The 25,588-nt window shown below is 41.2% G+C and overlaps 2 protein-coding genes across 5 annotated transcripts; both read right to left on the reverse strand.

Annotated features, from left to right (window-relative positions):
- Positions 1-815: 815 nt before the first annotated feature.
- On the reverse strand, positions 816-10,106 carry LOC310812311 (Golgi phosphoprotein 3-like). Of its 3 annotated transcripts, none has more exons than XM_083680815.1 (5): positions 9,754-9,953; positions 7,658-7,847; positions 4,601-4,732; positions 4,307-4,421; positions 816-3,964 (listed from the first exon to the last, which is right to left on the reverse strand). In XM_083680815.1, exons 2-5 carry the CDS (start codon positions 7,826-7,828, stop codon positions 3,534-3,536), a joined length of 849 nt encoding a protein of 282 aa, XP_083536941.1. In that variant the 5' UTR covers positions 7,829-7,847; positions 9,754-9,953; the 3' UTR covers positions 816-3,533. The 3 variants fall into 3 exon arrangements, with proteins under 3 accessions (XP_083536941.1, XP_083536940.1, XP_083536939.1); XM_083680814.1 differs by having other exon boundaries at positions 8,782-9,953; XM_083680813.1 differs by lacking the exon at positions 9,754-9,953 and adding an exon at positions 9,971-10,106 and having other exon boundaries at positions 817-3,964.
- Positions 10,107-17,259: 7,153 nt separating this feature from the next.
- Positions 17,260-24,839, reverse strand: LOC310811827 (synaptic vesicle glycoprotein 2A-like; the record flags this gene model as incomplete). 2 transcript variants are annotated; one of them, XM_083680139.1, is made up of 12 exons in its annotated part: positions 17,260-17,443; positions 18,077-18,236; positions 18,955-19,158; positions 19,427-19,560; positions 19,773-19,937; positions 20,644-20,732; positions 21,484-21,591; positions 21,746-21,835; positions 22,116-22,249; positions 22,980-23,131; positions 23,630-23,810; positions 24,218-24,839. In XM_083680139.1, the coding sequence occupies 12 exons, from the start codon at positions 24,837-24,839 to the stop codon at positions 17,260-17,262; spliced, it is 2,223 nt and encodes a 740-aa protein (XP_083536265.1). The 2 variants fall into 2 exon arrangements, with proteins under 2 accessions (XP_083536265.1, XP_083536264.1); XM_083680138.1 differs by having other exon boundaries at positions 24,161-24,839.
- Between the last annotated feature and the right edge of the window lie 749 nt (positions 24,840-25,588).

Here is a 25,588-nt window from a genome sequence, read left to right on the forward strand (position 1 = left end):
CCATTTTGGGGCCTACACAGTTTTTTTTTTGTGGGTCGTCTGCTTTCCTGTTAATTAAACATAGGGCTCTGAAGGGGAAAGAGGGAAATTTGTGAATTGGAGAAGCAGGGTGAAATTCTACCTGTTGAAACCAAAACCAAATCATTCATTGTCCACTTCTTAGTTTAATCATTGCATTCAGATTTGATGAAACATTTCAGTGGCTTTCATTTTAGAATGTCCAACACATGTGTTGACTATTTAATCACCAGCTATGAAATCAAGGCTTTTCAGAGCTTTTTTCTGGTGTCATTGCAGGTTTATTCTTTGTTATATTCATCACCCCATGGTGGATCTTGGGTCTTGGTGAGGCCCAATTCACATGAAGGTTATTAGGCCACCTTATTCAAATAGCACATATATTCTATGAACTTTGTAAAGTAAACTTTGTAAATAATATTTGTGACTTATTATTTGGACCTCACGTGGAATAAGTAACCAACAGGCACAATCCCATTCCCTTCATCCTCAGTAGCTGATAGGTGGACAGACAGATTCTACTGTATATAAGAGAGGTAATTTCTTTGCCCAAAACCTCTGCTGTCCATGGAAGGTTACCTGTAATCCTATGGCCACCCCCATCCCCGTCTCCACCTCCACCCTCATCCCCATCCACATCCCTGTCTCCACCCCCATCCCGGTCTCCACCTCTACCCTCATCCCTGCCTCCACTCCCATCCCCATCCCAGTCTCCACCCCCACATTCAAACCAGGCCTAGACCATACTGAGAGGAAAGGCTCAAAAGAAAGAAAGGAGTGTGGAGAATGGGCAGAGAAACAAACTGACATCTATACCACGTTATCCACAATACAAATGCTGTTCCCCAGGGAGCCCCAACAGTGCAGTGAGCTTTGTTGAGGGTCCACATTGATTACACATTGTGGTGACAACCGGCACGTGCCTGTTATCCTACTTTTAGCGTGGAAGAAGAGATGGAAACAGTTATTTTAGAAAAACAGAATGTAATAGACAAGACAAGTGCCCTAGTTAAAAATCCTAATAGCAGAAGGTAAAAAATAGTTCTGTTTTTATGAGTAGGAACAGAGACAGAAGAATCCACCATTGTTTAAAGGGGAAATCTGGGATTCACACGATAACAAAGTGTTCTCCCTGCCACTTTATTTGGTGAACCGCTTAGGGATGGGGCTGGATAAATGTAACCACTCTAAAATACACAAATGGACCTATGAATGCAAGGCCTGACCAGCCATGAGATCAAAATGATAGTTTTAATTATGTTTTTAAGCTATACTAATGATTATAGCTATACTATAATCGGGTAAAACAAGCTTATATTTTGGGTTCTGATGGGGTAAGACAGTTGAACTAAGCGCATGACGCATTTATAAGTTAATTATTCAATAATATGTGTAACATTCAATATAATATGACTATATATCAATAATTTAAAAGTCCAAAAATGGATGTACAGAATCCCAGATTGCCCCTTTAAGTAGCATGAGAAGGTTGCTTCGGAAGAAAGTATCTCTTGAATGACCATATGGATGTCAAGGATCTCAAGTAAACATCTAGTCTAAAGGGGTCTTCATACAGGGATGGTATGCCAACATAGAATTGGCATCTTTGACTGTGTTACATCATCATGCCACTGAAAACACCATGTATGCCATCTGTACCCCCAGCCCCTATAGGGTGGTATTGGAATTAAATTTAGTCCCATTTATAGTGGCATCTGACACAGCTTCGTGGCATATCAAGAGAGTAAAATAAGCATAACAGTCACAATGTATGTGAACCAGAGTGACTGCAGTAGTATCATGTTATTGAAAATCTAAAGGTTGATCTACCTGAGGAACTTAAACAGTAAAAGAGGGTTATTTCATGTAACAGTGAAACAAGACCTACTGTAATAGGTTGTCCTCTGTATTAGGTTAAAAGGATGGTAAAACTTTATAAACGAAAATAGACATTACAAACATGTAGATTATAAGTATGTAAAATGCATATCATGGGCTAGCTAAATGTGTGTCTCAGGGCAATTTAATACATATATTGGACCCTTGGATTATTGGCGATTTTTAACAAGATACTGTGAGACATTCACTACTCCAATGGAGGCATCTGCACTATAGTAGATGAGGTGCTGCCGCCATCTTGTGGATGCAACAATGCATGGCACCCTGATCCTCTTTGTCTGACTTGGCACTCAATTCAATCAAACTTGCATTAAAGTCACTATCAGCTTTATTTTCTGCAATTGTTGATATTGAAATATATGTGTATAATAAAAAACACAAAAATCGATTGCCAGTTTGAATCCCAGTGTGACGGGGAAATCTGGCATGGTTTGAGTGAAAAACCGGAGAGAAGCTGCCATCACTACCTCCAGTGATAACTGCACTTCTGTAAGGCACTCCTGAGGTACTGGTGTATTGGAGGATGTGACGACATTTGATAATAATCAAGTTTTATACAATTCTGTCACATTAAAGAAAACCTCCTGTATTAACATGATCACAAACCAAAGTTGGTCAGACTCATGACATCACAGAAATAACAACAGACATGAGATCACACAATCTTGATAAAAATCTTATATTATTATTCCAAAATATATCTCCCTACATAGATACTAGGGTAGAGAATGGGTAAAAAGGTCACTTAGGCACAGTTAACCAATTCAATTAATGTATTCTTAAATAAATGATATCAAAGTAATCTGAGAGTCAGCGACCACTTTTTCACTTTCACACAAATAAACATAACATTACCATTGTTAAAGGTGCAGTCTTTTTTTTTAGCCTCTGTGTAAGTGACTCCAGTCCTACAGGTCTGGCCAACTTAACAACAATACATTCAAATGAGGTGTGTCAGAGGTATGTAGAGTATTTTGCCATGGTACATACTGATATATGTGACCAGAAGGCAGCAACAAAAAGTTCAAAAGTGGTAATGTTCTTCCACAATGGAAGAACCCCTTGATATTATGATCAGAGAAAGTAAAACAAAAAGCCAACCACACCCAACTTAATCTCTGGAATGGAGAAGAGTTTTCTTTATAATGACGCAAATAATATAATAAGATAGATTTTTTGTTTTAGCTGTACGAGCTCAGCCACAATGATCAAGTAGTCAGATAGTTCTGACATTATTATGATGACATTGTGCACCCTCTAGATTGAATCAAAAGTTGCTGGGTTCGTATATAAAACATAAATAAAAAGCCAGCCACATTAAACATTAATACCTACAGCTGCAACAAAGCACTGTAGAACAACAACAAAAAAACCCTGAGAACTCAAAAGAGAGGAAAGTTGATGACATTTATGGATCTCAGGACTTATGAAAAACAACGATGATTGTTACTGAGTAGACCAACATGGTTAAATAAATTGAAAAAAGGAAAATGATGCTGTTGCTCTTAAGCATCCCCGCATTCCCAACCCCCTTGCGCTACTAACCCTATGGCCTCAACCTAGAAACTGAGGAATGATTCATTGGAGGAGGCCAAATGTTATACAGGCAAATCCAATCAATCCTTGTTGAATGCATCCAAGACGGCCCAGATAATTTCGCGAGGGCCATCATTGCTCCGGCCCTCAACGTTGGGGTCGCTTTTGACTAGGGCCTGGTAGCGGGCAGACACTACCTCATAGCTTTCGTCAGGGAGCTGCGCCAGCACGTTCTCCAGCACGTCAGACCCGTGGGCCAGGACCAGCAAGGCCAGCACCCTGGTATCCATGCGCCGGTGGTCATTCACCCAGCGGTCCAGCAGGGAGTCTTGCACCCGTCTCACCAGACGTTGCTTCTCTGTGGTGTTGGTGACTGGGTGTGTGACCATGTCGAATAACAGGAAGTTCTGCTTGGCAGTGGTGAGGACACCCTTCTCTGCCAAGCTCTTGGCCAGGCGCTCGCGCACGTTACGCATCTGGTAGTGGAGCTTCATGGGATTCCACGATTCGCCTGACTCCGAAAGCAAGACATGTGAAGATTAAAGATTTACTTGAGATACTGTCATGTAAGCCCAAGAAAACACATATATGACTGAATGACTTCTGGACATTGAGCTACAGTTGTCAATCAATCTGTCTTAAGTCATTCATGTTAGCCAAACAATTGTGATATTAATCTACTAAAAAAAAATGAAAATTGTTACAGAATTGTGAATCTCTCTCAGGCTGACACCTATCCCAGCCCCTGACAATTATTACTATAATGACATGTTAATACAGTACAATATTGTTACTAGAGTAATTACTTCACAGGTTTAGGTCAACTTCATGTAAAGTGTTACCCCATTCACACCTGTGAGCAGCTCGATCCAGTTGTTGACGGTCTCTGCCGGCTCAGTTGCCTTGATGTGCTTCAGAGCCTCGTCCAGTAACACGTCCCCAGTGGGGGCAGCTGACTTGAGCAGCACCTGGTCATGTAGAGGTTACAGGTCACCAATGTTTACACACATGCTCTGAGACTGAACGGGTTCAGAACCAAGTGCCAAATCTTAGTGAAGGATTGAAAGAATAAACATAGGATTAAGAAGGATAGTGTAACTTGCCAATTCACTTTATTTATTTTTAATTTTTTTAAGTACATACGTACCTTGCGGTCCAGCAATTTTTTTCTCTTCATGGTTACAGGCTCTAGTTGGATGCGGCCCCTGAGGGCCAGCTCAATTACAATGCAGCCACGCAATCCAGACGAGATACATTCATTCCAGAAGGATATGTAACCCTAGGAGACGAACCAAACACAGGTACTTAAGCAGTTTATTACAGCAGATAATAATAATAATAATAACGACTAGTGGCACCCCGTCTTTACGGACAGTCAAACGTCACTGACTCCATTAAGCTCCCTAGCCATGTTTACAATGACATTGTCACAAAGTGACATCCAAGTTAGGGGATGTTGCTTTAATTTGTTTCATCATCAAGCTTGTTCGACAGCATTAGACCTACTTTAAAGCAGTCAAAGGATATCGAGGTTAGATTCCACTGTCAAAACCTGCTCTGCCAGTTGGTCCAAAAAAGATGAAGGAATGTAAAAAATCGTATCAAACAACTTTAGCCCCACCTTCACCCAAATCTACTTCACTACGCCGATGTGAAGAACGGGAAGATCCTGCTATACCACGGGTGAGCATTTAAGGGCCAGTGTCCGCAGTGTGTACTTTTTATCTGTTAATTTCTTATTTGAAGATCCAACTCGGGACTGATGCTGAAAATTAGCTAAAGCATGATGGTGAAATGCATCTGACTCTTGATTATTCAATGTGTCAATGTTTTATGTTTTTGTATCTGTCCCTACTGAATACCAAAGAAGACTTGAGGCTGTAATTGCTGCCAAAGGTGCTTCAACAAAGTACTGAGTAAAGGGTCTGAACACTTATGTAAATGTGATATTTCGGTTTATTATTTTTAATAAATTAGCAAACATTTCTAAAAAAAAAAACAGTTTTGGCTTTGTCACTATGGGGTATTGTGTATAGATTGATGAGATAAAAAAAAAAAAAAAAAAATCCATTTTAGAATAAGGCTGTAACATAACAAAATGTGGAAAAAGTGACAGGGTCTGAATACTTTCCGAATGCACTGTATGTCCTTGATATGGGTGTGTCGTTTTGAACACTATGCAAAGTAAAGCAAATGACAAACATTACGAACCATTTGCAAACATTGTGCAACATCTTCAGAGAGCCATTGATTAAACTTTTCCAACAATTGTTATCCCAATAACAAAAGCTATGAGAAAGCCAAACACTAGCAACTGTCACTTCACATACATATGGATACAGGATGTTGAGTCTTGACTGGAAACAATGCAAAGCTAATTTAATCAGACATCACCATCCTGAATGAACACAGAAGACTAGAATTTACATTACTCACAGATGATTAAGACCCCAATTAAGACATATTTAGTCGAATGCGTGCACACCACATAGTAATACGTGTGCACGAGGTTGGAAAGAATGCGCACAAAATGTTAAAGCGATCCCACAAGATAGAATAAAATATTAATTATGGTTATTACAATTAAAGATATGCTACGGGATCTTTGCGACTGTCTGTATTTTTTAAACATCTAGTTTTCAATGTATAGCTCGTATAAATATAATCAATCAACTGCATCATTGTCTTACGTTATTCAGCCACATGATCTAGTTTATGAGCGCCAATATTTGTAAGCTTTAGGGTTAGGGTTTTCAATACATAGAGGTCTCCACAAAGTTAGCTAACGTAGCTAGCTTGCGTGGGCTTGGGGTCCTATGTGGTTGCAGAGAGCCCCAGTGGAATCCCCACGCACAGACTGCAGGGCACACGATGGGGACCCGTTTTTTCTCTAATGAGCAATACTTTTACTTTCTAACTATTGGCTGAAATTATACAAATTATTACTTTATTAATGTGCCAGTTTATTCTAGAATAATGCCTCATTGAAATGTCTTATTGAGGCAGTGTGTCTACTTCACCTTTAAAGCTCCACTCCAGTCGGTTTAATTTCAATTTTGTATTATTACTAAGCATCTAATAAACCAATGTGTGCATTATTTTTTTTATTTTATTTTTTTAAATCATCAACAACTATTTGTAATGATTTATTTGATATTTTTCTCTTGGAAATACAGTCTGCCACTGTGGGTGTGTTTTCATGAGTCAATAATATTCATGTTCCTCAGCCCTGATTGGCTGACAGAATGGTCACTGCCTCAGCCTTTCACAAGAACCAAAACAAACCCCACATAAAATGATGGTAGCTAGCGAACACAGTGGCACAAAGCCCGAGATTTTTAGCCAGGTATGAACCTGAATCTGAACCTGATTGGGAATACCTTGAAAATATAAAACAACTGCAACAGATAGAGCCCTGTATGTATCCCAACGATAACCAGCAACTAACTAACATCAAATTATGTTCCGATAACCAGCTTGCTAGCTAACTAGGCTACTTCAGAACTATGAATCATGTACAGTATAGATGGACATTTACTTTGCAAATACCATCCCTGTTGCTAAACACACAAAGACTATGAAATGAAACCCATTTCTGACGTCAAGACATGGGCCAATACCAAACCTTCAAGAAACAGCTTTGATTATTCAATATACCATTGTGCTAATTTAAGGTTAGAGTTAGGCATAAGGTTAGGGGTGAGGTTTGGGTAAGGGGTTAGGGATAGTATTCAATATCATATTTCAGATAGTTCTACTTCCTGGTTAGCAACATGGCCTGATATTGATGACTGGTTCGGGAGGGCCTGTACATTTACGTAAATGTAAATGTATAGCAGTCACCTTTATCCAAGGCGACATACAACAAATACATTTGACTAAGTAAATGAATCATCTATCCATCAGTCATCATAAAAAATCTATGCTGAGACCAGGGGCTATTGGCAGTCACAATGCTAGAAGAAAGGAAGATTTTATTATTATTTTTTATATTTATTTACAGGAGAGAAACTTGCACAGGGGGGTAGTGGGGATGAAGAGGTCATTAGGAGGGACAGTTAAGATAGTAGTAGTAGTAGCCTGAAGAGATGGGTCTTCAATCTACGGCGGAAGATAGGTAGTGACTCTGCAGTCATGACAGCAGTGGGAAGCTCGTTCCACCAGCGGGGCGCCAGGACAGTAAAACACCATAGATTTCATGTACCTCGTCTTTGAGTCCCAGAAGCAGGATATCCTCCATAAGAGTGAGCCGGAGATCTTTCGAGTCCCCTTTGTCTTCGTCTTCCTCCACTCTTTCATCTTCATCTTCCTCGTTCGGACCTCGCTTCTCCACAGTCGCCTCTATATGACGGTTCCGACGGGTTACAGTAGTCATCCTGCCCCAACCAGGCCACCTGGAAAGACAGGGAATTCTAAGTCATTTGCAGGGGAGTGAAGAGGGGGAGGAAATGAGAGGTACAGTATTTTTCATGTCTTTCTTTCTTTCTTTCTCTTTTTCCGATACTACCACAGATTAGACCTCTCCCTTTATGTAGTCCATGTGTGGAGTATTAAATCCACTACACACGGTGAAGACTTTCCAAAGCTAATGCTTATAGGCTTTATCTCATCAGAATACAGTATATAGTATGCAGAAGGTTTGGATCTGTAACAGCAGCCCCAAACTGGCCGAGGACACAAGCCCCGTCCGTTATTTTTGTATATCCACATAACTGTGATCAGGATAGGCGAGCGAAAATAGTGACTATTTTTGACTACTTATCTGTCAAATAATGACAGATAAAAACTAGCCAGCAAGTTAACTAAAAGGTTGATGTCATACTGGGGTTGAACAAATTGGGTGTTGTGCATCATTCTTGCCATTTCTTACTATCTATTTGCCATACATCTTTGAAAAATCTCGGCCCATTGACAAAAACATTTTTTCTAGCCTCCCAGGAGCCTAATTCAGACGAATGAGAAGGTACAGTATAGACACCAGTGTTATACAGATGACACTCAACTTTATATAAAAACTCAGATCCCTCTACAGCCACTGTACGCCTCAACAGATGCCTTGAGGAGATAAAGGCCTAGATGACAGTCAACTGTCTATAACTTAATAGCAGCAACACTAAAGCCCTACTTGTAGGCACCCCCCACCGGGTCCAGCATTCTAACATAACCCTCCTCTCCATCGCTGGTCAAAACATCTCAATCTCTGCTCAAGTCTCCAACATTGCCATAAATATGAAACCTCCCTGGTGTTTGTCATCAACATTAAAAAAACATATGTAAAGCCTCTTTCCTACACCTGAAAAACATTTCAAAACTTTGTCCGACCCTCACACAGCCTGATGCAGAGAAGCTCATCCAAGCCGTTGTCTCCTCAGGGCTGGATTACTGTAATAGTATCCCCAGCAAGAGCCTGCAGAAGCTCCAATACATCCAGAACAGCTCTGCCTGGGTCCTGGTGAGAGTGCAGAAACACATCACCCCTGTTTTGAAGTCCCTGCATTGGGCCATATCCACTGAAGGACTAAAACTCGTCCCGCAGGTTGAGATCCGGCAACAGCCTCCAACTCCGCGTGCCCAGGACTAAGCTGTGCTCAATGGGTGGCCACACCTTCTGCTCTCCCGCCCCTCGCTCTGGAATGAGACTGCCAAAAGACTCCTGCTCCTTCAAATCAGGACTAGAAACTCACCTCTTCAGACAGGCCTTCCTGTAATTGTCTTTGTTGTTAATAATATGTTTTTTTTTTTTTTTTTTTTTTTTTTTTTAATGCACTCAGTTCTATGCGCTTTGAAATTGTTCAAATGAAAATTGCGCTATTTGAGTAAAGCGGTTATCTCAAATAGAAATTGGTTGCCTATCAAAGGCAAAACTTCACTGATGCTGGCTTATTTATATGTGAACTTTGCATTAGAAGCGTTTTCATGCATTTTGAAGAAAATTGTAACATATTAATATTTAATTCAGAACATTAATTGATGTTATCTCAATTTGTCGGTTTAACAACACCAAATGTAAATGCAATTCATGTTTGAGTTGAATGACAAGATTAGGCTACACGCAATGGTATGTCATCTGCGAGCATCAACAGTTAGTGAATAAAACATATGCCTCATTTGAAATATATAATTATTGTCATGCAGGCAATCTAAAGCGTATGGAAACACGACACTAACATTAACACACTGTTTGACGGGGACGCGTAAACGTCACCGGCAATATAAACTATGTTAATAAAATATTAATCAAGTTGGTCGGGTCAGCAAATACCACCTAGAACGAAAACGTTAATCTTCTGTTACAAATACCCGTAGCAGGTTTGAGCGTGTCTTTCATCAGAAGCCCGAACACTGTGTCATTGAACTGCTACAACTTCGTTGACATTTGATACCGTTCCATTAAGTTGAATGTTCCATTCCATTCCATTCCATTCCATTCCATTCCAGCAGGTAGACTGAATCAAACTGACCTACAGCCTCATCGTCACCCATCGATCGGTCACAGCTTTTAAGAAACGCTACTTACTTTCAGTATATGTGCAGTTGTTTCGTCGAGACAGAGGGCGAGATTCGTTAAGTCTGTAGCAGGGATCAAGTAAAGCTACAATCACAGTTCTCTTCAAAGTACTGACAGCTAACACAGAACTTCCTGGTAATGCAACAACCTACAATAAGCACGGATGCTTCCACGGTGCACTGAGCATTCCGACCGTCATTCGCTCTTGTCCAATCAGAATCACACCAGGTGGATTTACAGTGCTACGGTAAAGGTATCCGTCACAACATTCGTTTAAAGCGGCAATCTAGTATTCAAACAACAAAGCGGTACCCCGTCACTTTTTTTTAGGGTAAACAGCTGATGGAAGGGTCTGTTTTGTAGGCTGCACTCTCAAATTCATAGACAGAGCTATGGATGCCACGACATGAGATCAACATTTGTTTTGGAGCTATATGTGTTTGTTTACAATGGCATTGTTTAGAGATATTTTATGAATCAATGAACCAATTCTTATTTTCACATGAGGAGTTTCTTTCTTTTTTATTAAGTCTTACTTAATTGCCTGCAGGTTCACCAAAAGTCTTCAAGCTGTGGTTTTGCTTCATCCTGGAAACTCCTGGTACACCAGCACCTACCTCTCCATCGAGGCCATCAAGATCCCGCAGATGGCCCACAAGATGCAGGATCCCAGCCATGTCTGTGCACTTGGGTGTGTGTCTTTTGCCTGAAAGTCAGTGTGTCGGCCGGGGAAATATTTCGTTTTGCACACACAACAGCACTACAGTAAAAACCAGACATCATCATACAAACATCTACATCATGTACAGTGCACACTACAGTATTTTCACAGAAAATAACAGGTAAATGTTTTTCCTTTGTTTTTATTTCCATAGTGATTTATCATTTTCTTCATAGAACTGGAGAGATAAATAGCACACAAGTGCAAATCCCAGCATAATAAACAAATCACATAAAATAAATACAGCACCATGTCAGCATCACTGTCAAATATTCTCAATATCCCATGGGAGTAATTAATGAAGAATTTATTCACATCTTTTTTGTTAATTGTCATTTACAAAACACACAGACAACATACAATAGTGTTCTGCCATGTTGATCGTTTTTTTCAACTTGTTTTTCCTTTATCTTTTTAGCCCACATATTTTATACTCATACGTACAAACATCTACAGTTTCTACACAGTACAATGACAGCATGTTGATTTGTAAGTCACATTTAAATAATGGCAAAGTGGTTGACATAGGGCGCTCTTTTGATGAGTACATGTCTTTTAAAATACACACTCAACTTGACTATGACACCCATTTATTCTCGATAACGTGCCTTTGTTCACTGAGAAAGGACAAGGACAATTCCCTTTTATTGCTGTGATTTCTGTGCTCCCAGTAATAAGCCTACCCATCATTTCAATAGCCCCCACTGAAAACAGAGATAAACACAACCATTAAACAGTAAGGAATAGGATCACCAAAGACTAGAACTGCATACTTTCGAAATAACACACACTAAACTTGCACCAAGTCATCCCACTCTGATCACTGCTGATCATAGAAGCAATACATAGATCCAAGTACTACCTTACTACCATACAACAGCAATAAAAAACAGTTTCTGCTTTGGATAAACACACCAGGCATACAGAGATCAGATACCACAAGCATGCTTGACATCCTGCCTACTGTGAGGGCTATGTTAGACGCTGATTTGGGACAGTTTCACATGTTTCTCCCAAATGGTTTAAAAAGTTTAGGATATGGGGAGCATACAGTAAGCTGGTCCTACATCCTAGTGCTATGGAGGGACTGTTTACTTTCAACGTGAGGGAAAAATAGAGACAATACAGTTTTACTGGCTTACCTCCAATCAATGACTTAAAAAATCAGTTCCTACAGTATCTGTCGATCAGTGCCTACAACCTGAGACCTAGGTTCAGATTCAATGAAACCTGGCCATCTTTACATAGTGTATTTGTGTAAACAACCTACTAATTCTGAAAGCTTGGAGACATCTACCCTGTAGAAGATGCTACCTGGTATTTCTGACACAACCCAAACCCACTTGTCAATTTTATCTGACCGCAGGAGAAAATAACGTTTATACTTTTCTGAAAAATTCTGTGATTCATGTTTGACTGAATTGAGCCACTGATAGACTTTGAGGGTGACTTCACCTGTGGTCCTCATAATTACCTTGCAATGTCAAGCTATGAAACAAAAAGTGAACATGTTAACAGTACTGTGTACTTACTGAACAGTACCATCACAGGGACAACATTTCTATTTTCATTCAATCTCACAAGGGGAGTGTTTATCGATGGGCCTAATCAGCAAAAGAGCGCCCAAGTCTAATACTACTGTATGAAGAACATCACATCACATCTATATCTATTGCATTAGTATCTTTGTTCATAGATATGTTATACAGTATCTGCCCCTATTGAGCTGTGTTCGTTCTTAGGGATGAAAATACCAGAACAGAAGAAGTAGAAAAATGTTTTGTCACACACACGCACACGCACGCACACACACACACAGACACACTTAATACAACAGAGATCACAAACTCAATCTACACACGCATTGAATGAACACATTGTGTTACAGTTATCTTTCGCACAGTCCCGCAAACATACACAAGTTAGAACTAGAATAAGAATAGGGTAGAATAAGCGTCACTCGTAGGTGCAAATGCGCACGCACAAATAACACCAAATGTAACTCACAGACATACTGTATACAACACTACAGAGATGCAATTCTTAGAAAGCATTACAGAACCAAGTCAGACACACTCACATAAACCAAGCACACAGCAACAGGGAAATCACAGCATCAGTCAACACATTCAAGAAAGCCCACTCATCCTGCACTTAGCTATATCACACTCACACTGTACTGAAGCAATGGAAGAGATCTCCATCAGCTGATTGTCACCACACACTCGTGACACAAAGATAAGAATGAATGGCGTCAACATGGTAACAAGTAAGCACTTTACAAAGGGCCGAATCCAAACTTCAGATCAACTGTCATATTGATATCAATGTATTATTTACATGAATGTCAAAGTTAGCCTACATGCGCAGACCCAAAGTTAGGATTCAGCCCAATGTGCACAGACTAAGGGCCAGATTCAATAAATACCATCTCAGCAAAGTAGGCAATGCACTGTTTTTGTTGACAAAATTGCTGCCCGTGCGCACACACACACACGTTATTCTGAAAATGGGAAGCATCTACCTGTGAGGGGAATCAATCATCAATCATCAATCATCAAGCATCTTTTTTTACTACAGGGAAAAAAAATGTTTTCATGCTACTGGGAAAAATCGATTCAGTTGAGCCCTTGATGTGAACGACTGGTTGCTACACACTAGAAAAAGAGGTTCTACCTAGAACCAAAGTGTTTTCCTGCTTGTCCCTGTAAGAGAACCCGTTTTGGTTCTGAGTAAAAGGGACGGGGGAGCACTCTCTACCCAGTCAGCAGAGAAATGATGGCCCAGATCTGGCCCACGTCTGTTTTCTATCGGTATCCGGATGTGGCCCAGGTATAACAGAAGTGGGTCGGCTCTGGCTGCCATTCCTGCGTTATCTTTGACCATCTTTGCCATGAAAAGGCCAGATCTTGGCCAGCATGTAAAACTGTATTATTTCGTTAGTTCCCTTTTCAATGTTGGTTCTCTAGAGTGCTACATCCCTGTAACCCAATGTGGGTACTTTTGACTCTGTGCTACATGATTAAATGATACAGTTTTAACTGTAAACCAGAGAGTGCTCCCCCATCCCTTTGCCATTGTATTTCCTGTACGCTTATGGTATTTTTGGGGCACTCTGCTACTATCCACTACAGTGGAGGCTGGTGGAGGTAGAAATCCGAGGACGGGCTCATTGTAATATATAGTATGAGGAATGTGATCAAACACATGTGTGTTTGTTACCATTCCATGGATTACAAGCCATGAGCCTGTCCTCCGATTTCTACCTCCACCAGCCTCCACTGATCCGCTACCACCCTCTGAACTATTGGTAAAAGTAAAACTTTTTTCTATCTGAGAGGTAGTGCTATTACTAGCATGGTGCTATTCCCATGAGTGGTATGACTTCGGGATGATGTGCTTATTAACAGTTAGTTTAGATTACTTTGTGCTTTAATAAAATGTACTGCATTGTTTCTTGACTGAAGAACTTTTGAAATCATGTGCTTGTACTCGGAAAGAGGTTAAGGTTCTGGTATTTGTCATATTCATATTATAAGATATTATGTAAAGAAAAACAAATGGTCTCAAACTAATATAGGTGTTTAAGTTAGCTGCCGGTTTTTGACAGTGATTGCTAAGTGCATGCTAAAAGTTCTGTGCCTTAAGCCTAGTGAACAAGACGGTTTGAATTTCCACAGCTGGGGGCATTCAAATCTGCCTGATATTGGATCTCAAATGTGTTTACATTCTGATGTTTGCAAGGTGGCAAACTAAGAGGAGACTAGCAATACATAATAGTCAAATAGCCTACTGACGCTAACAGGTGTATGTCACTTTTAAGCACTGTATGACCATTGTATTTGTGAAATGGGCAACAAAATTTAACTGTCAAATTATGCAAATAGTTTAGCATAAAAAGACTCACAGTCACAGCCACTCACAGTCTCTGTTACTCCATCCCTCTCTCTCATACACACTACACACAACTATTTGATGATATATTTCACATTTTCTTTTCTTTTACATAAATGTGACACAGACAAACATGTATGCAGTTGTTTTTTGCATATCAACAAAACCGATCCCTTCAAACTGCCATTGATAAATAAACTACAATATTTACATTAATCGTGTTATTATTTTCCTTGTTAGGATATTGAATCAAGAATCATCCTGGAAAATAAATAATATCAAAATAAATATTTAAGTAATGATTCATTTGAGCTTTTATTTTCCTTTTTACTACTTAGTAAGCTCTTGGAGCCATATTATCTACTAAGAGAGCAGCAAATTAAGGTTTGATAAATGTTTTCCCAATGTATCCCAATGAACTGCAAATTCTTAGTTTAAATATGGTCACAATAAAAAAGTTGTCGTTTGTGTGTTGTCTCTCCTCCCATTACAGATGTCGGGACGAGGCCAGGTGCTTTCCTACCCAGATGGGAACACTTATAAGACTAGTTGCATGGTAACAGTTGTCAAGAATATAGCTAATATAGAAGTTGAATACTCGCCAGGTCCAGGCGGCAAAATTAAACGAATAATAGACGTCAGTGAGGTTGAGGAATATACAGAGCTTTGAGGGAATTTGTGTTGATTGTGGGTATGGTGCACAATGTCAATGTGCAAAAGCTCACCAATTATGCCTATGTTTTCGCCTCTACATAAATATGTGCTTATTTGCAGTTAAAAGCGTCTACTGTATCAATCATTTGGGTAGTAGAAATAATACTGTAATTTTAATAATATAACCCCCCCGAAACGGACTTGCAATGTCAGACATTAGCTGTTGTGTTTCTGCATGCACGCACGATTTGAAGAGGCAGATAGACAAGAATCGGTAAGTCCACTCCCCTAGGACACACATGGCCAGACAAACCGAGGTGTCGCCCCCTAGACATGTGATTTTAGACAGCGCTTTTTGGGACCAAAACAACGTTTGTAATTGAAATATTTCTTTCAAGGGATCTCATTCCCTGATCTCTACCGATTAAACATCGTCAACATAAGTCATTTAGAACCATTAGAAAGCTTGAATGTTACATAGTGCACCTTTAAGGCTAAAGCACAAATAAACTGCGGCCCAGATTTTCCTCTTATCACGTGCAAAAAAGAAAGCGTTTTCACAGGCGCTACTGGGTTTGCACCACCGCAAAGCCTCATGGATCTGGCCCTTGATCTGTTAGTTTGGCATTTTTTGCACACAAGCATAGACAATTTTCCCTTACAAAACAGTGAATTACAGTAAGAAACCCAAGGTAAGTATTTGGATTAGCAGATCAATCATCAACCTGCTACTGTACACACAGTAATGATCTGGTGAATCTAGATTAAGACAAAAAGGTACAACTTTTACAATAAAAAGATAAACAGCATTTACAAAAAATCGAGAGATAATCAAAAACAGGTAACAAGTGTAATTAGTGAGGAGCAATCCAAAAAGATTTCTTTCTGCTAATTAAAAAAAAAAAAAAAGTAAAGTTAGATTGATTATTTGGATGGTTTGAGGCTCAAGTCTGCTTGGCTGAGTTGAGTGTACCGGAATGTTCTCCCTCTCTTGTTAGTCAATATCTATTATCTAATATCTTTCTCTAGCATCTACATATCTACAGTATCATCATCTGGCAGTGAAACTATCTTGAGGCATCTCTCTATATCCTTTGGCAGTGGTTTACTGTTGGAGCAGGTTTTCACTGGGAAGCAATCTCAACTCAGCCGATCAATAGTTGATCTTCTAGCTAATCAAAGTTGTTCTAACGCTAGCAGGGGTGGCAAACTAATCATTGTTAAATTGTTCAAAATACCAACTGGGTTTCTTGTCTGTGGTCCTTTGCTATTTCTGTGTTACCACTGATATGATAGGACTGGATAAGCGAAAGCAATTCTCATCTTGCTCTCCACTGGCCACAGCATATCATTTGCATCTATCGAGTCCTTTCACATCGTTGTAGTCAAGGACATAGGACACAGGAAAGGGACCCGAACCCGACCCGAACCGTACTGTGCTGGCTTGGGTATTTTCTTTTCACATTGTCCTTTCCAGCATCGTTACAGCAACTACGGTGGATGCATAACTTGGCCTACACAGTACAGCTTGACAGAGCTCGGCTCGGCCCCGCCGTGTGTGATTTGGGCAATAGAGTCCAAGAGAAAAGGATTTGTTATCAGTCCATTATCCCAGACTCTGTGTTTGTTTGTGTCGTTAGTTATAACTTGGTGTTGATGCCACTGTGAGTCATACCGTAGAGTGGGTTACACTGGCTACTGAATTAGTATAATTCATGACATTATGAAGAAATGTATAAAAGATAAAATATCATGAAGCTGCTCTTAGATTGACAAATACAGTTTAGTAATTGATTCTAATGTGCATTGTTGTTTATAAAATGCACACATTTTGGGTGTACTACACTTTTAGAGTGATGCTAGCCAAATTCGTTCTCAGTAGTTTACAGGAAGGAACTGTTGTTCCACTGGTATTGGCTGTTGTTGGTGTTGGATGGGCAGTGTTGGATGGCAAGCCTGTAGGGCTGAGAGTGTAGGGTTGGTCGGACCGAGGTTGCCACATTCTCCAGCCCTCCAGTGGCGAATCGTCCTACTGCAGCACCTGGCCACGTGTTTCAGGCAGCTTTAATGCCAGGAAACTGCCAGCAGCGAGTGCACCCGAAGCAAACAAGATAGGCACAGCCTTGGTGATGCCTACAAAGGACTGGAAGATGCTTATGCCCAGGACAGCGGCTAGCTTGCAGAGCGCATTTAAGAAGCCAAATGCAGTGGTCCTAAAAAAATAAAAGAATGGAAATAGTCAGACACATTTTGGTTTTTTTCTAAATGAAGGTTAACTTAGAACATCTAAGATTGAAACTCTAAGACATTATTTTTGATTATTTGCTTTAAATTAATTAACAAAGTTGAATATTAAAATGCTACTGTATTAAATGCATGAGATTTAAGGCAAGATTTGTAGAGAGGATGCATGGAATTATGATGATTATGAAAATAGAATAAATATTCTGTAGATAAAGCTAGACCTCACAATTTCTATATTGAGTACTCGATACTGAATTATCTAACTACGATAAGCCATCTGTAAAGCCAGATGGCCACTGTACAACAATCACAGACGAGCCCAATCGATACTCATACTGCATAATAACTCCAATTCTCCAAGTCACGCTTTCTTGATTATTTCTTGGTTATATTGTTCAATAATCAGTGGCTATATATCATACATATAAATCCCAAAATGATTGCCCCTTTAAGGAAGAATACAAATACTTCTGTGGGTACAAAAATACCATTAGGGAGCCATTTCTTGTGTTAAGTGGGACGGGATTCCCCTGATGTATGCTTTTCAGCAAGTCAACTGACTGGGCCTCACAGCTTGATGAGCTGAGATGAGATGAGCTTACCTTTTGTCTGAAGGGTACAGCTCTACAGTCAGGACGTCCAAGGCGTTCCAGGAGGCGATGCTGATGCCACCAAAGAGACACAGGAGGGCTATCATACCCGACTCATTGCTCCCAAACAACAGGAAGAAGCAGCTCACACAGGATATGACACTGGAGCCCGCTGTAGAAGAGCGAAAAGAGGTTGAGATGGAAGAGAGCAAAAGAAAATTAGAGAAGGATTCAGACAACGGTGGAGGGAGGGGGGAAAGAGAGAGAGGAAGGACGACTTTGAATTTCGTGGTGCCCACTCAATCAGGACTAACACAGCATGATTGAAATTGGAGTTAGCAGTAGTTATAATATGGAGTTAGCAGTAGTTCAGGCAGGATACTCTCAGTCAAACGGCCCAGCTGTCCGTCAGGTAACAAGACAGCTGGTTCACGAGCATGCAAAAACACCTGTTACATGTTCAAGGGACAGAGGCTTAAAAGCAGCCAAGTTTACACGCCTCTGTAGCATTCAACAGTGTGAATATTGCACTGGCTAACCCTAACCCTAACTGTGCAGTCGTCCCACCCACCACCCCTAGCCTCCACCCAATTGGTCGCTCTCTATGTAGCCTTCTTACGGGGGGGTTTGATAAGCCATGGGCTCCCTGCCATATTGTATACTTGTATGTTGTGGTTAGGGTTACTCCAGGCAGGGAGCTCTACAGAATGGAGCCATCCAATTATGCCAAGCTTAAATGTATTACCATTTTCAAGGCAGGGAGCTATACAGAGTGGAGCCATCCAATTATGCCAAGCTTAAACATATTACCATTTTCATGTAATAAGTGGTTAACCTGACGTGAGTGTCCTGACTGAAATAGACATTTATAGTAGACTGTTGTGACTTACCCAGCATCCTCAGGCGACCGATTTTGTCCATCAGCAGGGCTGATACTATGTTGCCTGGCAACACAGCCAACGTCCCCAGGAAGCTGACAAAGTAGATCATGTAGGCGTTGTTGTCGTCACTGAAGTCGAGCATACAGCCCTCTTTGTTGTGTAGGAAGGTGCTATTCACCAATTTGCTGTTGATGATCCTGTACTTGAACAAGTCTGAGGAGAGAGAGGAAAGCAAGAGAGGGACGTGTTAAGAAGCGGGCAAGGACACATCATTATCCTGATCGTAAACTCTGAACCCAGAATGTCATCTCTGGATTGAGATGTTGGGGGCGCAGGAAGTAAACACTGGGGAAGGGAAGTTGTCAGCAGGTCTCCACCCCCCCAAATGTTATGCCTGATCCGCTTGATCCGGAATTTAGTAGGTTACCTTAGCCGCTCGCGAGGCACAAAGGGAGATTAGTAGGTATTGTTAGGAGCTTACCTGTGTTGTAAAAGAGGGTTGATATGAAGGTGCAGTTTCTGAAGAAGGTGTTGCTGGAGGTAATGTCCTCAAAGTAGCATTCCTCAAACACAGAGTCTTCAAAGACCATAGACTTCATCTTGAGGTTCATGAACCTGGCAGGTAACAGAGAAGTAGGGAACACGTTCAGTGACCCCACATCATATTACAGTTAACTGATTTAGCAAACCCAAGTGCAGCACATTTCACCAATGTACATTTAAAATGTTGTTTTTTTCATAATACATTTTTTCTCATAATGAAGATTTGTTTTTTTTTCTTTTTCAGAAAACTGGCCAGACCTGTTTTGGCCTGAATGAGGACTTACTTATCATTAAAGTACTTTCCATCGCGGTGCACCTGATTCTCTAAGGTGAAGTTAAAGGTGACGTGCTCGACGAGCTCCTTGCTGAAGAACTTGGTGCGTGAGGCGTATTCCTGCTTCTGGATGTACTTGATCATGTCCGGGAACCACACTGTCAGCCCATAGTAACTGGGGATGAAATCATTTCCACAGATTAAAGGGGCAATCTGGGATTCAAACAACAACAAAGCTGTCTCCCCGCCACTTATTTTGGTAAACAGCTGAGGAATGGGGCTGGAGAAATGTTACCACTCTCAAATTCATAGGAGCTATGGATGCAAGGACTGACCATCCCTGAGATCAAAATGATCGTTTTAACGTTTTTGGTACCATTCCTCATGCCATTTCATGCATTACAATGAGCCCGTCCTCTGATTTCTACCTCCACCAGCCTCCACTGATGGAGTCAGAGTAATGGTCCTCCTCACCTTGTTATAGTGGTTCTTGTTAAAGGTTTCACACATCCATCCTTGATCCCAAAAGTCGTTCATTTCAACATACCTTCTCCTCCAATACATACAATACTCAGTGAGAAGGAGGTGAGGATCGACCATTGCTATTTATTCCTAAAGTATCATACCATCCTCGTGTCCTTCACCTTCGCCTCATTCTCAATGATAATTCTCTAAATACATTGGAGGAGAAGGTGTGCTGAAAGATAAGGCCCTCTACGGACTGACTAAAATGATCACGGCAGAAGGGCGATGTGAAGCGGCTTTAACGAAACCGGTAATAAGAGAAGAACGGACGTGTGAAAGCTTAAACAAGAACCACGGTAACGAGGTGAGTCGGACCGAAACATTTCTGAGCGTGTCCGTAGCCTTCGTTCTCTTACCTGAAAGACATGGTAAACCACACAGCCATCAACATGAACGTGGTCCGTTTGTATTCTGGATTGAAGCAGGCCAGGAAGTTACTCCGCACCTATTGAGGCCCACATAAAACATGTCTGTCTTTGTTTTACTCCTGACATGGGGATAAGTAATACACAGCAGCCCTAAACTACCCCTGACCCTATCAATAATATAAACTCGGGGTCACGTAAATGTATTATTGGGCATTATTGTATACACTCATAATCAATACAATATGTTTCTTTTCTGTGTGGAAATGTGGTTAAATACCAATATTTCCCAAAACAATTGTCCCTGTGACCTAATAATCAAATTTTCCTTACATTCTTGTGTCATAACCAATAGACAGAAGAAGAAAGAATTCGGGCAGGAATTGAGTCAATAACAAACCCAAAAAGAGGATTTATTTCCTCAAAAGCATGCAATTTCTAACTCCTATCTAATTGCCGATATTCAAATTTTTCGGGACACCATGCCCCTCTTTGTTTCCTTGTATAAAAGGTAGTGCAGGGGTCAGGATCTCTGCACTGAGAAGCTACTACTGCGCAGCACTGTACTTAGGCTAGCTAGGTGGCCACCTGACTTCTAAAAATCTGAAGTGCTTTGCTAGGTGAGGCTAGATTTGACTTCAGTGTGGCCGCCTCTGGAACACGACCCCCTTTATACTATGGGTCTAGACTGAGGACGAAGATTACTTGATTTGAAACAGCTGTGACGGAGATGGTCTGGATCAAAAGCCTGCACGCTCACTACAGTTCTGTAGTTCACCAGGACCATATCGTAGATGTTGAGAGTTTTCTCACCATGACCGTGCCCCTCACCTGTTGGAAGAGACTGGTTAGCTTCATCCTATAGCGTTGCCAGGCTGCTGTATCGCCTCCCATGTCCACCAGCTCGTCCATCTGCTTCACAGTCTTGATGGTGGTGACCTGGGCAAAGTTACATGTAAATCATGAGGTAAACCATGAGGTACAGCTGTTCATCTATGTGCTATGAGGATGGGAACAATAATGCAAAAATCAAAGACAAATGATAGGGACAGGCAGAGAGATTTTGCCCTAAAATGTTCTCATAGATACTCACTGAAAACACTCTTTCTGGGTGTCCCTTGGCTCTCATGTTGGTGTCGTGAACTTGCTTCAGAATCATCCAGCCTTCATCGTGTTTGCCGTTCTTTTTTAGAAATGAGAGCATACACACTTGGAAGTTGAAAGATTACAAAATATAAAACATTTCATCCTTAAAAACCCTTCTGTCCACTCTTTAATGTTATAGACTAAAACCCTTTAAAGAAACAAATAAACTATTACTCTTTCTATAACATTCAGTTTCCAAGGTGTAGGACCCAGTCATGTTTTTGTGCAATTGTGACATTTGAAATATTGATCAGCCATTCAACTTCCGACATTTTTATTGATTTATTTTTTCAAGGGAGAAACTGAACCCTGCGTACCTCAAGGTAGAAGCGAGGGCTTTCTGGCATGGTGTTGAGAGCAATAATGGCTGCCACGGAGGGGAAAGCACACACCAGCACAAACACACGCCAGCTGTGGAACTGGTACGCTGACCCCATCTGGAAACTCCATCCTGGGAGGACAGGAACAAAAAGAGAGAAAGAGAGAAGGAGAGAGAAGTGGGATTAAGCACAGACAACTGGTGTGTTGAGGTTGAATTTATCAAATATCAAATAAATAATATATCAAAAATAAAATAAAATATCAAAGTTTAACTCCAGTGTGGGCGCTTAGTGGCGTACCACATAATCGCAAGGTTCCTGGTTCAACTCCGACCCTCGACATATCTTGCATGTCATCCCTCCTCTCTTTCACCCATCCTTCATGTCAACCTCTACTGTCTCTATCCCAATAAAGCAGAAATGCCCTAAAAACATATTTTAAAAAAGTTTAACTCCAGTGAAGATCCATGTGGTTAGCGCAACTGGCCCATTGCACTACATTACTTGATTTAGACACCAGCAATCCCGTGGTACAATATGAACGGTTGACTGCTGATTTTCAAATCAAGAGTTAACTAGAAATCAAATAAGGTTCTGAAACAGCAGTGCAGAAAGTTGCTTTCTACAACAGATGAATCCTGACCCCGGTCATCTACACTACATTGATATCTTTGATGATTTTCTCCAGTGATTTGTCAGCTTGAACAAACAAATCATTTCTGTTGCACAACGGACAATAAAGATCTATTCTATTAGACTGCCCCTTTAAAGGAGGCCCAGGTAAACCCGAAATATCAACTTTGATACATCAATAATCATTTTAGAATCATTCTTGTTTGAAAGCAACCTCAGGCTGCTCACCGTAGTGAGGGATGATGGCCCAGGCCATGGCCGAGGCGTAGATGCCCCCGATCATCCAGAACATGCACAGCCAGCTGAGGTGCTCTCCTCTCTTCTCCTGGGCCAGGAACTCAGAGTAGTAGGAGAACACAATGGGGATGGAGCCGCCGATCCTAGAGAACATTTAACAGAATTTAGCTGGAATAAGAAATGTGTAGAATCTGTTAAGTACTGTGTGTTGTTTGTGGGGTTGCAAAGTTCCTGTGAGTTTACGAAACTTTCCAAAACCATGGAACTTTACCAGCAATTTTGGTAATTCCAGTAATTTACCAATGTTGAAATATGCAGCAATTAATTCCTCACTTTGCAAAGCTAATTGTGTATATGATTTATCCTGTTAGTATACATGGTTGGTCTGTATTGTATCTCCCTTTGCATCCTTGAATTAAAGTTTAATTTGGGATTATAAACCCCAAAATGATTGACCTAGGGTACAAATAAGTTTGTCTGTATGACTTTACCCGACACCGGAGATTAGACGGTGTCTGTCTGTCTGTCTGTCTGTCTGTCTGTCTGTCTGTCTGTCTGCCTGCCTGCCTGCCTGCCTGCCTGGCTGCCTGCCTGGCTGCCTGGCTGCCTGCCTGCCTGTCTGTCTGTCTGTCTGTCCTTACCCAACACCAGAGAGGAGACGGCAGAAGAGAAAAGTGCTATAGCCCTGGACGAAGGAGGAAAAGAATGAGAAGACGCTGTTGATGGAGAGAGAGATGAGAAGAGACTGCTTGCGGCCAATCCGGTCTGCGAGCCCACCCCACAGGAACGCCCCGACCATCATCCCCAAATATACAATCAGTCCTGCAGAGGAAAGAGAGGCACACAATAAGCAAATATTAGTAGACAGCTGTACCCATAAAAAACTATATGAGTGTGAATTTCTTAAATAAAATTATATTATTTTATTATATTAAAATTACATATTTTCTATGATAAAATAAACATTATTTAAAGTTTCTACAGAATAAACGCTAATTGTATTCAAGAAATCGACTTCTTGGAATTCCAGTTCCAATAAAAATATATATAGTATGTGTGTGTGTGTGTGTGTGTGTGTGTGTGTGTGTGTGTGTGTATGTATGAGAACAAACTCTGAGAACACTAACACTATACCAAACCAATAAAAAAAAGACTATTCAGGCCTCACTTACTGTACCTGGTGTGCAAATCAATCAAATCCATGGGCAAAAAAAACAGGATGAACTTACCCAGCATGCCCTTGTTGGGCTCTGACAGACACATATCCTTCTCCGCGCTGGGGAGCACGAAGCCCACCACAAAGATCTCCACGCCGTCCGCCATGAGTGCCAGCCCCAGCACAAAGTACAGAGTCCACTGGAACTTCCCATGCCCGCACTCCTGCAGGATGGTCTCGTACTGCTGGGCCAACTCTTCCTGGTCCTTGCGCCGCTCCACCTCCGAGAGGGCCACGTCCCTGAACTGCTGCCCCCCCGCCCCAACCGCGTCCGGCCCCACTACCAGCTGACCATCACCGGCCTTGCCCGAGTCGGCACGGGGGATTCCCTGGTACTCCCCTTCATAGATCTCGTCGTCCTCATCGTGGCCCTCGGTGGAGTCGCTGTGGCCTCCCTCGTCGTCGTTGGCCGCCTGGCTGTCGCCGCGGTAGAAGCCGCCGCCCTGGCCGCCCTGCATGGGGTAGTCGTCATCATCGTCCTCTTCGAAGCGCGCGTAGGAGCGCTTGCTGTACTCGTCGGTCATCCGGTCCATGCCCCGGCCCACCTTCTTGGCCGCCTGCCGCTTGACCTCCTTGGCAATGTCCTTGGCGCCCTTTATGAAGGCGGTCCGGTTTTGGTAGCCTCCTTCCTCCATTTTTTCTGGGATTGAGGAGTGGTGAGGGACGAGGTTGTAAGGGTTCACCTGAAGAGCAGCTGGACGCTCAGGTGAAGTCTCTCTGGAGTGGTTTGCGTCAGGCAGTGTTCCAGGGTTCCCTCAGACGGTAGCTGACGGTTGTGCTCTATTGGATCACAGTGCCGACAAACATCCGACTCATAATAGCTTCTCTTGTGTCTGAGAGTTAAAGCACAGCACATTGTTACATTTACAATACATTAGTCAGCGTGAAGATAAAACACACTTTTCAATTGTTCTCCTGAATTGAAATTAAATAGACCCTACCCCTGATCAGACTATGAGTCAATTACATTTTAATTACACTATCCTTGGGATACTTACTTGAAATTCAATAACACATCCAACAGAAAAAATCCAATCATAGAATAGAATGTGAAATGTACCCCTGAAGTAATTTCCCGCATACAGCGTAATACAGTAAGAATCCAACTAAAGTCCAAACAAATTCGACTATACAATATCAATCTTAATTCTTTGACACACACAAACACACATATTTCCATTTCAATGTGGAAATGATACATGGTATTCCCATCCATATGCCCTGAAAACCCAAACCTATTTGACAGGTAGATACATAATGCATGCAATACAACTTGCATTTTGACAGAAATGTTGCTTATAACACATTTTGACAGACATTTTGCATAGATTATTTTAAGAAGCAGCAGTGCTTTTTGCAGTTGAATAATATAATTTGTGTGTTA

Source organism: Argentina silus, assembly GCF_951799395.1.
Source record: "Argentina silus genome assembly, chromosome: 11".
Lineage (NCBI taxonomy): Eukaryota > Metazoa > Chordata > Actinopteri > Argentiniformes > Argentinidae > Argentina > Argentina silus.